This window comes from Brassica napus, chromosome C7 (assembly GCF_020379485.1).
Source record: "Brassica napus cultivar Da-Ae chromosome C7, Da-Ae, whole genome shotgun sequence".
Lineage (NCBI taxonomy): Eukaryota > Viridiplantae > Streptophyta > Magnoliopsida > Brassicales > Brassicaceae > Brassica > Brassica napus.
The window spans coordinates 48,660,703-48,673,092 of record NC_063450.1 but is presented as its reverse complement, the minus strand read 5'-3'; the positions used below and the strand labels follow the sequence as shown (position 1 = coordinate 48,673,092).

Genomic DNA, 12,390 nt, shown 5'->3' with positions numbered 1-12,390 from the left:
AAGGAAGAATGTGATCAAGTTAAAGATGACAATGCACCAAGGCGAGCGTTTCAGCAAGTTAAAAATCAATTCTTCATAATATCATCATCCCCACGAAAACTAATACAAAGAACAAAAAAAAAAATCTAGACTCTGTATCTAGAGAGTAGTTTCACTTCCAAAAAAAAAAATGAAAACCAAAGTCGAAATCTCTGACAAAACGAAGAACAAAAAGCTATATTCATGCTCTTCTTCTGGGCTCTCTTTGCCCAAATCTTTCACCTCATTGTGCTTTTGGCTTCTCGATCTTGACGTAAGGAAGAACCCCCAGAAAGTATTTCACCTTCGGATTCCATCCACGCTGCTGAGCTCGACAGAACATCAAGAAAGTGTTCGCACAGTACGAGTTGAAACTCATGAAGACATGCCACAGAGCATGTCCCTGAGGGTTCACAGGCCACTGAGATATCCTCTTGCAGAAAACACGGTCGCAGAACCAGCAAACACTCCCCACTAGGATCGTAGCAACATACCACTTCGCAATCCTTTTAGCCGCGGTGTCCTCCGTGTGAATGTAGTACTTGTACATCCGAGGGATGCAGAGAAGGCAAAGGATCACGTAATGGACCTTGAAACCGATCCCAAACCTGAGGAAAGCGTGGGCAACAGCGAAGGCGGCACCGTAGAGGAAGAGAAAAGTGGGCATAGTGCTTCTGTAGTGCCAGTCTGGTGAGTAGAGGATGTACATGTAGAGAAGTATCTCCCACACCATCGGCGTCTCATCACTCTGCTGTTGCCTGTGCTTGGATCAAAGGGACATAGAATCATTAAACCAAAATTTGGATGAGGAAGCTAACAAAGCTAGAAACTTACACGTGCTGCAAAGTGGCATGGTAGAGCATGCTGCCGATAGCGAGGATCATGTTGGATATGTGGAGAATGCTGAACCTCTTCTCGAACCGTTGCCTTAAGGCGTTGACGAGACCAATGAGAGCCAAGAGGATTCCAGGGACGTTGGAGATGGTGTTGTAGAACTCTGCAATGTAAGAAGAGTAGGCGTAGTTCTTCTCGCAACACTCTATGGTGGAAGTCACTGGACCCCAAAAGCTCGATATCCCATCTGCCATTTTCTAATCCTCTCAAAACACTTAAAGTGTGAGCCTTTAGACACTGTAAACACCAAAATAGACAAACCCATAAGAAACTAATCTCAAAGAGCAATGGAGAATCTGAGTCATAGTAATGCTTGTTCAGGTCAACACAAGGGATGATCTAGACGAAAACCCAGATCCGAAAAGTCAGAAAATATGAAAACTTTACGATCCAGGGATCGCAAATAAGAGAATCTAACACTCAAACGAAACCGATCCACGTGATACAGCAAGGAAACAAGCGAAGAACAAACCGTTTTACTCGCGACGATAAAAGGGTGTGAAAAGAGATCTATCACTCTCCTTCACCCAGCGAAATCTCTTATAGCGTTGTTAGCAAAACCTCTTAGCCATGGCAGATCGGAGGAGGAATCAGATGCGAACAAATCTTCGGGATGACCTTTCTCGGAGTCTCTATTTCTCCTCCTCTGTTTCGAGAATTGATATCGTCTTTTTAGCTAACGAGATTTTGGATTAAGTTAAGAAAAATGAATAAAGAAAAGACCTAGAGAGCGGCGCTGACTAGTAAGTAGTAACTACACCGTCGACATCTGATGATGATGGTAAAATAGTAAAATAGTAAGTACCAAAATTTGTATTTGGGTTATTAACGTGGCTGAAAAAAATACCAATTAAGGGAAAGCTTTCTCACCTGATTTAGACATTCAACTTTATCATCCAATCATTAGCTTGATTTTATTAATAAGAACAGGCGTGAATTATTATTTTATTATATAAAGATTGGTTCTTCAAAGTTGCTAATTAACATGATTGCAACATATGTCAATTAATTTATTAAGATTGTGATATGTGTCAAAAATATGTTACAATTCTCTTTTATTAGAATTTAAAAAAATTTAGAAAAAAAAATTATTATTACATTTTTTGGACACTAGAAAAGAAAAATTATTACAAAAATATAGTTTATTATTTTTTTTAGGAGTTAAGAAAATGAAAATTGCTATTATATAGCCTTTTACAATTATATTTGTATGGCTCTTTTTATAATATTTTAAAAATATTTGATAGTAAATTTAATTTTTGAAAATTCTATAAACAAAGAATAATTGTAAAAAGCTATTTTAAAGTATTTTTTTCTTTTTAAAATATTTTGAATATTTTCATCTTTAAATATACTAAAGAAAGATATTATAAGATAAAATATTAAGTTTTTTTTAAAAAAAATAAATAAAAACGAATTATAAAAACCTACAAGTACAAGAAATTATTTAATAAAAATCAAATAGAAAAACTAACTATAAAATAAGTGATATTCCTTTTTTTAAAACTTAAGTAAAAAAAATGTAGAAGTACTCTTATTATTTTCATATAAATAACTAACTTTCCTTTTTAACCGATAAATGTATGCTACAAAAATATAAACCAAAATAAATATTATTTTCACATCTATATTTAGGTTTAAAGTTCCTCATATTATTTTCACAAAAAATAGTATTGACAATAAAAATATTATCTGAGTATTTTCTTTTAATTTCTCTAAACAACTCAATTTTTTTATCATCATTTTTACATCTTATGACGCTAACACAAGTTTTTATTATTATTATGTTTTTATCGTACATAAGTATGTGTAAATATGAGAAATATATGTTTGTATGTATAAGACATAATATAATAACTAAAAATAATTTTTTTTATTGAAAATATATTAGTTGTATAAAATTCTTAAAAAACAAGAACAAATTATAGTTGGAATTTTCCTTTTTTAAAAAATTGAAAGTAACTCATTTCTTATATATAACTAACTTTTATTTTTAATAGATAATTTTGTGTTAAAAATTATAAACCAAAAATAACTTCAAATATTTTACCCGATATGATTGTGACATTTGTACAAAAAAAACATTGTGTATGTATTAAAAAAATTCTATCATTATGTGAAAATAATTTTTTTTCCTAAAATCCTAAATAAAAGAAATTTGAAAAATAACTTTTCCCTCTTTTAATTTTAATCAAATAATATTTTTTTCCTTTTAAATCCTGCCCAAATAAAATTGTAAAAGTAATTTTTACTTTTTAAATTTAATGATAAATATGATACTGAAATATCTAATTAAAATATTAGTGATATTTAGAAAACGAATTTTGAAAATAATATGATACTGAAAATATTTAATTTAAAATATTTGTGATATTGAGAAAACGAATTTTGAAAATAGCAACTTTTAAAAATAGTTAATATTTGCTGGAAATAATTATTTGATAGTATTTTTATTTTCTAAATCCTAGAAAAAATAAATTATAAAAGATTATGTAGTTTTAATTTTCTTTTCTAACACCCTAAAACTGTAAAAAATATATTTGATAGTTCATTTCTTTTAAAAATAAAATTCTAAACAAAAAAGATTTGTATCATATTTTTTAATTCGTAACCATAAGAGAATTGTAACCATAAGAGAATTGTAAGAAGTTATTTGATAGTATATAAAGTTTGAAGATGAACATGATACTAAAAATTATTTAATTAAAATGAAGTGTAAAAATAGTATTGATATGAACCGTAAAAATCATAATTTAAAATTATTTAATAATAACAAGAAATAATTATTTGATAGCAATAAGATTTTTCTGAAATTCAAAACATAAGATAATTGTAAAAGTTTATATGATAATATTTTTCCTTTTCTATAATCCTAAACAAAAATATAAAAAAGTATTTGATAGTTTTTCTTTTTTTTAATTTTAAATAAAAATAAGATTTAGAAAATATTTTTTTTCCTTTTTAAAAAATCCTAACAAAAGTCAACATACCTAATTAATAGTATTTAAAAAAAAAGATTTTGATAACGAGTATGATGTTAAAGCTATTAAATTTTAAAAAAAATCAAAACTTAGGATTTTGTCGTGATTGGTATTTATGTGTTTGGTTATACGAAAATCAAACACATGTTTGATATGCATTAGTTTATAATTCATTTAAATTAAAATGTTATTATGAAAATATATCATTAATAAATAATGAATCAAGAAAATTATTTAACATTAGATAAGTTTAATAAAACATTAAATTAGTACATAAGAAAGTGTATAATGCTTCTTGGCCTTATTTAACTTCTAAATTCCTTTTTATTTCATTATAATTATTATTTTGGGTTGGATCCGGTTTAAATTTTACGTTTGGATGTTTTTTCTAGCTCTAATAAATATTAACTGAAACTTATGCGTGTAAACGAGTTCTTAACTGTAAAATAAATTTCACATAACATATGAAAAACCAATTTTTTAAAAAAAATAATATTTTTTATTAAATTAAAATATCAAATAAAGCCCCAAATCTAGTTATATATAAGGGAAACACTCTAGTTCGTCGAGAGACTTCTTCTTCTTCTTCCAAAAAAACCAATAAGATCGACTTATGCAAAATTGGATCTGAAAGACCCGATCCTTCTTTGTTCTTACGGAGGAGGAAGAGACGAAACATAGTTACTGTACTTCCTTAGAACCTGGAAGATAAAACTGATCAGCCGTAATTGTAATTGGAATATCGGAATTTGATCCTTGAAGAATCAGCGATTGCTGAGTGGGTTATGGAAGGAGTAGGAGGTCGGTTAGGGAGGTCCTCGACTCGTTACGGAGGACCGGCGACGGTTTTCACGGGTCCGGTGAGGAAGTGGAAGAAGAAGTGGGTTCACGTCTCTCCCTCCACCAAGAAACTCAATCACTCCTCCTCATCCGCAGCTTCCGACGCCGCTAACGGATCGCATTTGCTGTTCTTCAAGTGGGCGCCATTGTCTCAGACCGGTAACGGGAACGAAGATGGTAAAAGCGAGAGTCCTTCTCCGAGCGAAGACACTCTGGCAACGGTAGCAGCAGAAGATCCTCCGCGGCGGCGCAGATTCAAATACGTGCCGGTTAGTTTCTGATTTAGCCTTAAAGATTTGAGCTTTGCCAGGAGCTAGATTGGTTATAGCTTACGTCTCTGTACAGCATGTCTTGAAATGTTTCTAAAGTTATGATTTTGTAGCAAGAAAGGTGATGATCTAGGGTTAAGACATCGGTTTGCTGATTGGTTGAATTGTCTTGGATTAGAATTGTGGAGCTTCATTCATCCAACATATTCTTGGTTGTTCGAGGGTCCTTGTGGTCCATTTGAAGTTTTACGTGTGATTAAACGGTGTAGATTGCAGTACTTGAGGAGCAGAAGAATGAAGTTACAGAAATCGAGGAAGATGATAAGGTTGAGGAAGAGGAGCAGAAGAAAGAAATTGAGCAAGAAGCAAGTGCAGCAGAGCTAAGTGACAAGAGAGCACAAGTTGAGGAAAAACCAGACATGAATGATGTTCCTATGGAAGATAATCAGGTAACACCTTTTTTTTAACCTCACCTTATGCTCCCTTCCTTTTAGCCTTACCCAACTTAAGTCTTTGACTTCCTGTGAATGTGCTTGTTTTTTTCCTGTTGATAAGCCATCCATGATGGATCCTGGAACCATTTGTTTAAGAGAGTAAATGTCGTTTCTTTTGGTAGGCTTGTTAAATAAAATTCTACTCTTCCTTGGGAGGCTTGGACTTTAGAATATGTTCACTTGCCGCCAGTGTTGAATGTTTTTGTCTTAGCAGGAGGAAGAAAAAACAGTGCGGCCAGATCTGAACGAAAGCACTAAGGATTCAGGACTCAACTTGAATGCAAACGATGTAGATTCTGAGAACAATCCGAGCCAATAGAAGAGAGATAAAATGGCGTCATTCTTTACCCTGTTTCACTGTCGTCAGTAACAAAGACACATACATAAAACTAGAAAACAACTGTTAGAGATGGATGCAGATCCTTGTTCTGGTCTGTTCTTTTTTCCTTTTATTGACCAGACTCATTCATTCGGTACTAAACATTCGATTCATAGAAGATTCTTGTTTTTCTCTGAATTTTAATTTGCTTATGAATGATGATTCACTGTGAAAGAATATGAATAGAGCTTTTGACCTCATTGGTTTGAGCAAATATCATCCCTGTTACGTCTCTGGTACTATTTATATCCGAGTCTTTTGTTCATATTTTTCTGCTAGAAGTGGCATAATGATGGACTGTTCAATGTGTCTAAAACTAAAAAACCTCAGCACCTACGAGGAAAGGAAGTGTGTGGGAGAGAGAGGGAAGACGGCTATTATCTAAAAACAAGTTGTATAGAAAGGGAAGAAGAGCTTAAAAGGTTCTTATCACAGCCGCAGCCCGCAGGAGGAGCTCGCTGTCGCAAAGTTTCGATAGACACCGCATCAAAGACAGAGAGAAGCATATTGGGTATTAAAAAGAAAACTTATTTGGTAATTCGACCCTTACGATCAGGGAGTGAAAAGAAAAATCAAATATCTTGAAACTAGATTTTCAAACACAAGCAATATGATGATGATGATATCACATCTTTCCTTTTGATGTTTTCATCTTCTTGTTTTTCGTCGTAATCATTCTTTAGCAACAACAGGCTCCACATCAGATGCAAAATCGTTTCTGTAGAGCAAAAGAAACATATCAATAGTCAACAAAATGTTCATTAGTACTGCTCATAAAAAGAAGAGACTAGTTCTACTTCCAGTAGCCTAAACTAAAGAGTTGTTCTGTTGCATATATTAATGTAATGTAAGAAGAACTGGGATCTCCTTACTTGATTTTACGAGCAAGCTGGTACATGCCAGTCCCAGCCATAGCAACATTGACGCTAAAGAGGTTCCAGTTTTTCTGTAGTCAAATATCAAATAAAAGTCAGAAAAGAGGCGTGATGGGATTATGCATAATGAAGAGGAGTGTTAAAAAAGAAGGAAAACTCACGGGAGTGATAACCATGCTGTAGCGAGACCAGATAACTCCAGTGCATGTAACAGCTAAGAGTAAGATCAGTGAGAGGCATGACAAAGACAAAAAGGAAAGCAATCAAAGAAAGTGGGATGTTGTAATACCAATCTGTTGAGGGTAGGAAATTTTGTCAGTAGGTTTAGCAAAGTCTGCAATGTTAGCAATGCTTATTCCCCACTTGAACGTTGGCGCCCAGAAATGAACTGTGACAATTAAAACAAGAGACACTTGTTCACATCCTCAACAGTAAACAAACATCCACGACCAGTTTCAAACTACTTAACATTATCACTTGTTTAATTACAGTTCTGATCTGAGAACTGGATAACAGAGACATAAAGCTAAACATGAGGATTATCAATTCACTGACATATAAAAGAAAGATTGATCTTTTGTGTTTTGTACCATCAAAGTTCTTACATTTTCATATCAATCCTAATCCGAAAGTCAAAAACCCACCAACAAAGTTTCGATTTTTCAAAGTCAAAAACAAATCAGGATTCATCACAATCAGTCCCAGATTGCTCAATCATCCAAATTCGAGGGTATAATCGAAAGAAAGGTGTCATCTTTTTTGAATAGGAGGAGGGAGGACTCACTGGTTTTAGGTCCGGCAGGGTGATTCCACAGAGCTTGAAGCCTCGATGTCGCCATTTGATATTATTCAATCTATCTTCCGTCTCCTCCACCCCAGATTCTCTTTTTCCTTTTCCTCTGTCTCTTCTTCTTACCAAAGGGCTTTATACCTACAGCTAGTATACGATGTCGTTTAGACACAAAGCCTGCACTAGAGGGCTTTTTAGTCATTTCGCTTCTCCCCTGTTTTTCCTCAGTTGACTTTGAGATATGTTCAAAAGTCGTCGTCGAGACTTTTCAGAGATCACCATGGCGAAGCGAAGGTACAACATAAATGCGTTCAAATACACAGACGGAGAAGTAACTTCGTTCTTCTCTAATGGTCAACAAGCTGTTGAGAAACTGTTTCCTTTGTATCTCTTCTTGCTCAGGGAGCTCAGACGCCATGGCTCGACGACCCTTCATCTTGTGGCTTCACGGGTTGGGAGACTCTGGACCTGCCAACGAAAACGTCAAGACTGTTTTCAAGTCTCCGGAGCTGAGTGACGCTAAGTGGCTCTTCCCTTCTGCTCCATACAATCCTGTTACCTGCAACAGTACGATCTCCCTTGTTGTATTGGTTTTGTTTCATTGGTAAAATGGTTATAATAGTTCAAGGATTCAGTAAAATTCTTGATTCATTCTTAGCGTTCTCTGTAGTAGCTGTTGGTGTCCAAATAATGATACATATCTGGTCTGCAAGAATCTTATAGATCCTTGTCTTGTTTTTATTGTGAAGATGGTCGGGTGATGCCTTCTTGGTTTGATGTCCCTGAGCTTCCTTTTAAAGCGGTATTACTTAATTCTCTCTTTATCTAAACTGCTACCTTAGAAGTACCACCCTTGGCTTGTTAAACCTGTGGCGTTACATCAGTACTGCTTTTTGGGTTTTATATTGCATTTTGTAAAAGTAACTTTTTGTATGTGTTAGGGATCTCGAATTGATGAAGCCAGCATTCTTGAAGCAGTTAAGAACGTTCATGCTATTATAGACGAAGAGATTGCAAGAGGAACAAGACCAGAAAACGTGTTTATCTGTGGTTTAAGCCAAGGAGGTGTTATGTTCTCTACTCTCTTTGCCTCTTTTCATGAATCTACACTAGCATTGGGGTGGCTCTTAATAACAATAAGATTCTGATGATGCCAGGTGCTTTAACCTTGGCTAGTGTTCTTCTCTATCCAAAAACACTTGGAGGTGGAGCTGTCCTTAGCGGTTGGGTTCCATTCACTTCTTCAGTCATCAATCAATTTCCCGAACAAGCTAAAAAGGTTCATCAACTATATTTCATGTCATTGTTTTCCGAGTTTCTAAAGTCTCGTCCATGTTTTTTTTTTTTGCAAAATGTAGACACCAATATTGTGGTCTCATGGTACTGATGATAAGCTTGTGCTCTTAGAAGCTGGTCAAGCTGCTCTTCCTTTTCTTGAACAAGCCGGTGTGACCTGTGAATTCAAGGTAATAATTTAGAAGTTTCTCTTTGAAGGCCTAAGAGAGATCATCAAACATAATAAACAACCTCTATCTTGACAGGCGTATCCAGGTCTTGCGCACTGGATGAGCAACAAGGAGCTACAGTATATAGAGTCATGGATCAAGTCACGGATGCAAAGTTCGTCGTCTTCATCTTGAATGTCTTAAAGCAATGCTGCTTTCATTCAATATAAATATATCTGTGAAGAACATTGATTAAACTTCTTCCTCTTGTAAGCAAAAGATAAAACATTGTTCATCAAATATCTTGATTGTTGTGTTACTTTATTTTATTTGGTAATTAACATGAGAATTATAATGTTTGTATCGAGACTTTTCTTTTCACTTTGCAAACACATTGAATCAAATCTTGCTTGCACGTCAGAACATAGCCCAAAAAACATCGAGGGTAATTTGGTCATTTTGGCATCATCTCTTTCCTTTTGTCAGAAAAATAAAAAAACACAACCTGCCTTTGAGAGATCTGTCCAAGAGTAAAATGGTGAAGGCAGCAGGATCGATATTGACATGCGAACAAGCACATTGACGAAACCGATCGTTCTCCTCTCGATCGCACTGTTAAGCACCGTGCTCTTCTTCGCATTCTTCTTCGAGAACAAGCCTTACTCATCATTATCATCATCTCCCTCTTCTTCAGACTTGATGGCTCGAACCTTCATCTTGTGGCTTCACGGGCTTGGAGATTCCGGACCTGCCAACGAACCCATCAAGTCACTTTTCAAGTCTCCGGAGTTTATGAACACTAAGTGGCTCTTCCCATCAGCTCCTCCAAATCCAGTCTCCTGCAATTGTACGTTTTGATTCTTTCAAAGTTTCTAAATTTAATAGATCATTATGGATGTGTTTGTTAGTGAATCTCGTCCTTCTATATGTTCTTGATATGATTGGTCCTTGTGTATCTGAAGAAATCTCTAGTTTTTGATTGTGTCTTGTGCAGATGGTATGGTGATGCCTTCTTGGTTTGACATCCGTGAGCTTCCTCTTACCGCGGTAACACTTGTTGTCTCTTCCTCTAGCTTGGCTATAGTTTCTGAGAGTTAAAAGGAAGAACCTTTCTTGCATTGTTAGTTGTATCTAAAAGATACTTTGCGTGTGTGTCATCAAGTGTGTGTGGCTTTTTGTATGTGCCTAGGGATCTCCAAATGATGAAAGCAGCGTGCTTGAAGCAGTTAAGAACGTTCATGCCATTATAGACAAGGAGATTGCTGGAGGAATAAAGCCAGAAAACGTGTATATCTGTGGATTTAGCCAAGGAGGTGTGATCTCCCTTTTGATATAGTCTTGCAATCCCCTGTGTCTACTGACCTATGGTTTTCTTAACAGGGGCATTAACCTTGGCTAGTGTTCTGCTTTATCCTAAAACTCTTGGAGGAGGTGCAGTCTTTAGCGGGTGGGTTCCGTTCAATTCTTCAATCATCAACCAGTTTACCAAAGATGCTATAAAGGTTTCTATCTGTTTTTTTTTCTTTCCGGTTTTCTTGTCGAATTGTTGACTTTTTCTAGTCATATGTAGACACCAATCTTGTGGTCTCATGGGATTGATGACAAGACTGTACTATTTGAAGCTGGTCAAGCAGCTCTTCCTTTCCTTCAACAAGCTGCTGTCACTTGTGAATTCAAGGTACGATAAGCAATCATATTTTGATAAGAGGAGTCAGTCAAATCTAAATTCTAGAATCACTTCATGATTATTTTTCTATTTTTGATCTTTTGAACCAATCCTTTGTCTGCTGCAGGCTTATCCAGATCTTGGCCACTCAATCAGTAATGAGGAGCTTCAGTATCTGGAGTCATGGATCAAACAAAGGATGCAGAGTTCGTCTTCTTCTTCTTAAAAGTTTTTGAGATCGAGTTTGTTTGCCCAACTACTTCAGCTATCTATTCGCTAAATTGGATAATTAGAAGATTGTGCAACTATGATTGAACATTTGGAAATGATGTCTCTCAACTTCGTCCATTATCAGCATAATCTAAATGACAGTTTCTACAACAACAACAACAAAGATTCGTCTCCATGTGTTTGATGTCAGGTCTCTAAAATTGCTTAAAACGTGTAATCCAATCAAACGATAATGAGAGATGATAAAACATTCTGAGGAGAGAGCGAGAGAGGATGAGTGACAAAAGAAGACAGACAAAAACTAAATCTATCATAAAAGTTGAGATCCAAACAATCTGAAGAACAAGGTCATAATAAGTTGAAAGCCATATACATAAGCTTCAAATCAAATGACCTCAATAATATGGGAAAGCCTTGAACCCACTTACATAAACTTCATATATATATATTCTCCACATAGTTTAAGAATGTCTTTGTTTGGTCCTTAAATGTATTAAACACACTTATGCAGACTTGTTGAGGTTTTGCAAAGTCTTATAGTATCAACAGTTCAAATCAAATGAAGGGGAGAATAATTACTTCAGTTCATCATTTGGTTGTCAAACCGGTCTGGTTTAGTGGGTCTAGTTTGGCTTTGGTTATTGTGATTTGTGTTAATTTGATAAATCATATGCCACTACTTGAAGACAACATCAGTATACTTTCTTTTTGGATTGTCAACACCATGTCCATGAGATATAAGTGACTAGAACCACAACTTATATATGTTACTTTTTCAAATAAATCAATAGCTCAAGAAAATACAAATCGTTTTTTTTTGGTCGTAAAAATAAATAAATACAAATCTTTAGCATTTGCTAACGCTCGTTCAAATTAATTATTGATCTAAAATATATGTCGTGCAAATGGCCATCAAATAATATTTTCTAAATTTTGTGAAAATGATGTTTTTGTAAGTGGAATTTACTTAACGTAATAAAGAAGATATGTCGATATCTAAGTTTGAAATCATTTAACTAGTGAACTATTATTAGATCCGACATAAGCCAATAAAGAAAACCCAAATGAGTTGCATGGGTCTGTTGATATTGTAGGGGTATTTTCGTCTACACTCATAATTTCCCATTTGCGCCCATTTTATCTCTTTGGAATCTCTCAGCTGCACCCACCGACTACTTGTAATTTCCCACAGTTACCCCTCGGCGAATTCAAATATTACAGAATCTTGACACTAGAGTGACAGCTAGAACAAGAATCCACTAAGTGCAAGAAAAATATAAATACATATTTTCTTTGATATTTACAAACATGTGCGACTGTTTTCTAAATATTTGAATCTCACTATCTTAAAAACCTTAATAAATGATATCATTGCTAAACCAAATGTTCAATAAGGTTTTAATATATCGAAAGGAAACGTGAATTTAGTAAGCATCCTAGACCTAAATTATAACCAACCACAACCTAATGATCATTGTGTAAATGTTTAAAAGTAATATCCAAGACTG

At 34.8% G+C, this 12,390-nt stretch overlaps 5 protein-coding genes across 11 annotated transcripts; 3 read left to right on the top strand and 2 right to left on the bottom strand.

Annotated features, from left to right (window-relative positions):
• Positions 1-55: 55 nt before the first annotated feature.
• On the bottom strand, positions 56-1,638 carry LOC111202241 (alkaline ceramidase). The gene is made up of 3 exons (XM_022694773.2): positions 1,385-1,638; positions 853-1,149; positions 56-776 (listed from the first exon to the last, which is right to left on the bottom strand). The coding sequence occupies exons 2-3, from the start codon at positions 1,104-1,106 to the stop codon at positions 263-265; spliced, it is 768 nt and encodes a 255-aa protein (XP_022550494.2). The 5' UTR covers positions 1,107-1,149; positions 1,385-1,638; the 3' UTR covers positions 56-262.
• A 2,827-nt stretch (positions 1,639-4,465) lies between these two features.
• LOC106440446 lies at positions 4,466-6,109 on the top strand. 5 transcript variants are annotated; one of them, XM_048763020.1, is made up of 4 exons: positions 4,468-5,002; positions 5,272-5,451; positions 5,711-5,832; positions 5,951-6,109. In XM_048763020.1, exons 1-3 carry the CDS (start codon positions 4,679-4,681, stop codon positions 5,813-5,815), a joined length of 609 nt encoding a protein of 202 aa, XP_048618977.1. In that variant the 5' UTR covers positions 4,468-4,678; the 3' UTR covers positions 5,816-5,832; positions 5,951-6,109. The 5 variants fall into 5 exon arrangements, with proteins under 5 accessions (XP_048618976.1, XP_048618977.1, XP_048618975.1 ...); XM_048763018.1 differs by having other exon boundaries at positions 5,708-5,832; XM_048763019.1 differs by having other exon boundaries at positions 4,466-5,002; positions 5,711-6,109.
• A 143-nt stretch (positions 6,110-6,252) lies between these two features.
• On the bottom strand, positions 6,253-7,691 carry LOC125590068 (mitochondrial pyruvate carrier 4-like). Of its 2 annotated transcripts, XR_007326280.1 has the most exons (6): positions 7,535-7,691; positions 7,040-7,138; positions 6,912-6,964; positions 6,748-6,821; positions 6,383-6,593; positions 6,253-6,352 (listed from the first exon to the last, which is right to left on the bottom strand). XR_007326280.1 is itself a non-coding variant. In XM_048763022.1 (5 exons), exons 1-5 carry the CDS (start codon positions 7,587-7,589, stop codon positions 6,548-6,550), a joined length of 327 nt encoding a protein of 108 aa, XP_048618979.1. In that variant the 5' UTR covers positions 7,590-7,691; the 3' UTR covers positions 6,367-6,547. The 2 variants fall into 2 exon arrangements, 1 of the variants encoding a protein (XP_048618979.1); XM_048763022.1 differs by lacking the exon at positions 6,253-6,352 and having other exon boundaries at positions 6,367-6,593.
• Positions 7,692-7,817: 126 nt separating this feature from the next.
• On the top strand, positions 7,818-9,350 carry LOC125590067 (carboxylesterase SOBER1-like). Its single transcript, XM_048763016.1, has 6 exons — positions 7,818-8,107; positions 8,290-8,342; positions 8,482-8,605; positions 8,698-8,819; positions 8,899-9,006; positions 9,082-9,350. The coding sequence occupies exons 1-6, from the start codon at positions 7,891-7,893 to the stop codon at positions 9,178-9,180; spliced, it is 723 nt and encodes a 240-aa protein (XP_048618973.1). The 5' UTR covers positions 7,818-7,890; the 3' UTR covers positions 9,181-9,350.
• A 121-nt stretch (positions 9,351-9,471) lies between these two features.
• LOC125590066 (probable carboxylesterase SOBER1-like) lies at positions 9,472-11,030 on the top strand. Of its 2 annotated transcripts, XM_048763015.1 has the most exons (7): positions 9,493-9,599; positions 9,680-9,832; positions 9,980-10,032; positions 10,175-10,298; positions 10,366-10,487; positions 10,556-10,663; positions 10,779-11,030. In XM_048763015.1, the coding sequence occupies exons 2-7, from the start codon at positions 9,685-9,687 to the stop codon at positions 10,875-10,877; spliced, it is 654 nt and encodes a 217-aa protein (XP_048618972.1). In that variant the 5' UTR covers positions 9,493-9,599; positions 9,680-9,684; the 3' UTR covers positions 10,878-11,030. The 2 variants fall into 2 exon arrangements, with proteins under 2 accessions (XP_048618971.1, XP_048618972.1); XM_048763014.1 differs by having other exon boundaries at positions 9,472-9,832.
• The last annotated feature ends 1,360 nt before the right edge of the window (positions 11,031-12,390 follow it).

Bases quoted from the DNA above. Each gene is read 5' to 3' on its own strand.
- LOC125590067 (XM_048763016.1), top strand. From the start codon at position 7,891: ATGGTCAACAAGCTGTTGAGAAACTGTTTCCTTTGTATCTCTTCTTGC. The intron at 8,108-8,289 runs GTACGATCTCCC...TTTATTGTGAAG, and splicing joins CAATCCTGTTACCTGCAACA to ATGGTCGGGTGATGCCTTCT. The intron at 9,007-9,081 runs GTAATAATTTAG...CTATCTTGACAG, and splicing joins GTGTGACCTGTGAATTCAAG to GCGTATCCAGGTCTTGCGCA.
- LOC125590068 (XM_048763022.1), bottom strand. From the start codon at position 7,589: ATGGCGACATCGAGGCTTCAAGCTCTGTGGAATCACCCTGCCGGACCT. The intron at 6,965-7,039 runs GTATTACAACAT...TCTTACTCTTAG, and splicing joins TTCCTACCCTCAACAGATTG to CTGTTACATGCACTGGAGTT. The intron at 6,594-6,747 runs GTAAGGAGATCC...TTTGCTCTACAG, and splicing joins CAGCTTGCTCGTAAAATCAA to AAACGATTTTGCATCTGATG.
- LOC111202241 (XM_022694773.2), bottom strand. From the start codon at position 1,106: ATGGCAGATGGGATATCGAGCTTTTGGGGTCCAGTGACTTCCACCATA. The intron at 777-852 runs GTAAGTTTCTAG...ATCCAAGCACAG, and splicing joins CATGCCACTTTGCAGCACGT to GCAACAGCAGAGTGATGAGA.
- LOC106440446 (XM_048763018.1), top strand. From the start codon at position 4,679: ATGGAAGGAGTAGGAGGTCGGTTAGGGAGGTCCTCGACTCGTTACGGA. The intron at 5,003-5,271 runs GTTAGTTTCTGA...TAAACGGTGTAG, and splicing joins GCAGATTCAAATACGTGCCG to ATTGCAGTACTTGAGGAGCA. The intron at 5,452-5,707 runs GTAACACCTTTT...TTTTTGTCTTAG, and splicing joins TTCCTATGGAAGATAATCAG to CAGGAGGAAGAAAAAACAGT.
- LOC125590066 (XM_048763014.1), top strand. From the start codon at position 9,550: ATGCGAACAAGCACATTGACGAAACCGATCGTTCTCCTCTCGATCGCA. The intron at 10,488-10,555 runs GTTTCTATCTGT...AGTCATATGTAG, and splicing joins TTACCAAAGATGCTATAAAG to ACACCAATCTTGTGGTCTCA. The intron at 10,664-10,778 runs GTACGATAAGCA...TGTCTGCTGCAG, and splicing joins CTGTCACTTGTGAATTCAAG to GCTTATCCAGATCTTGGCCA.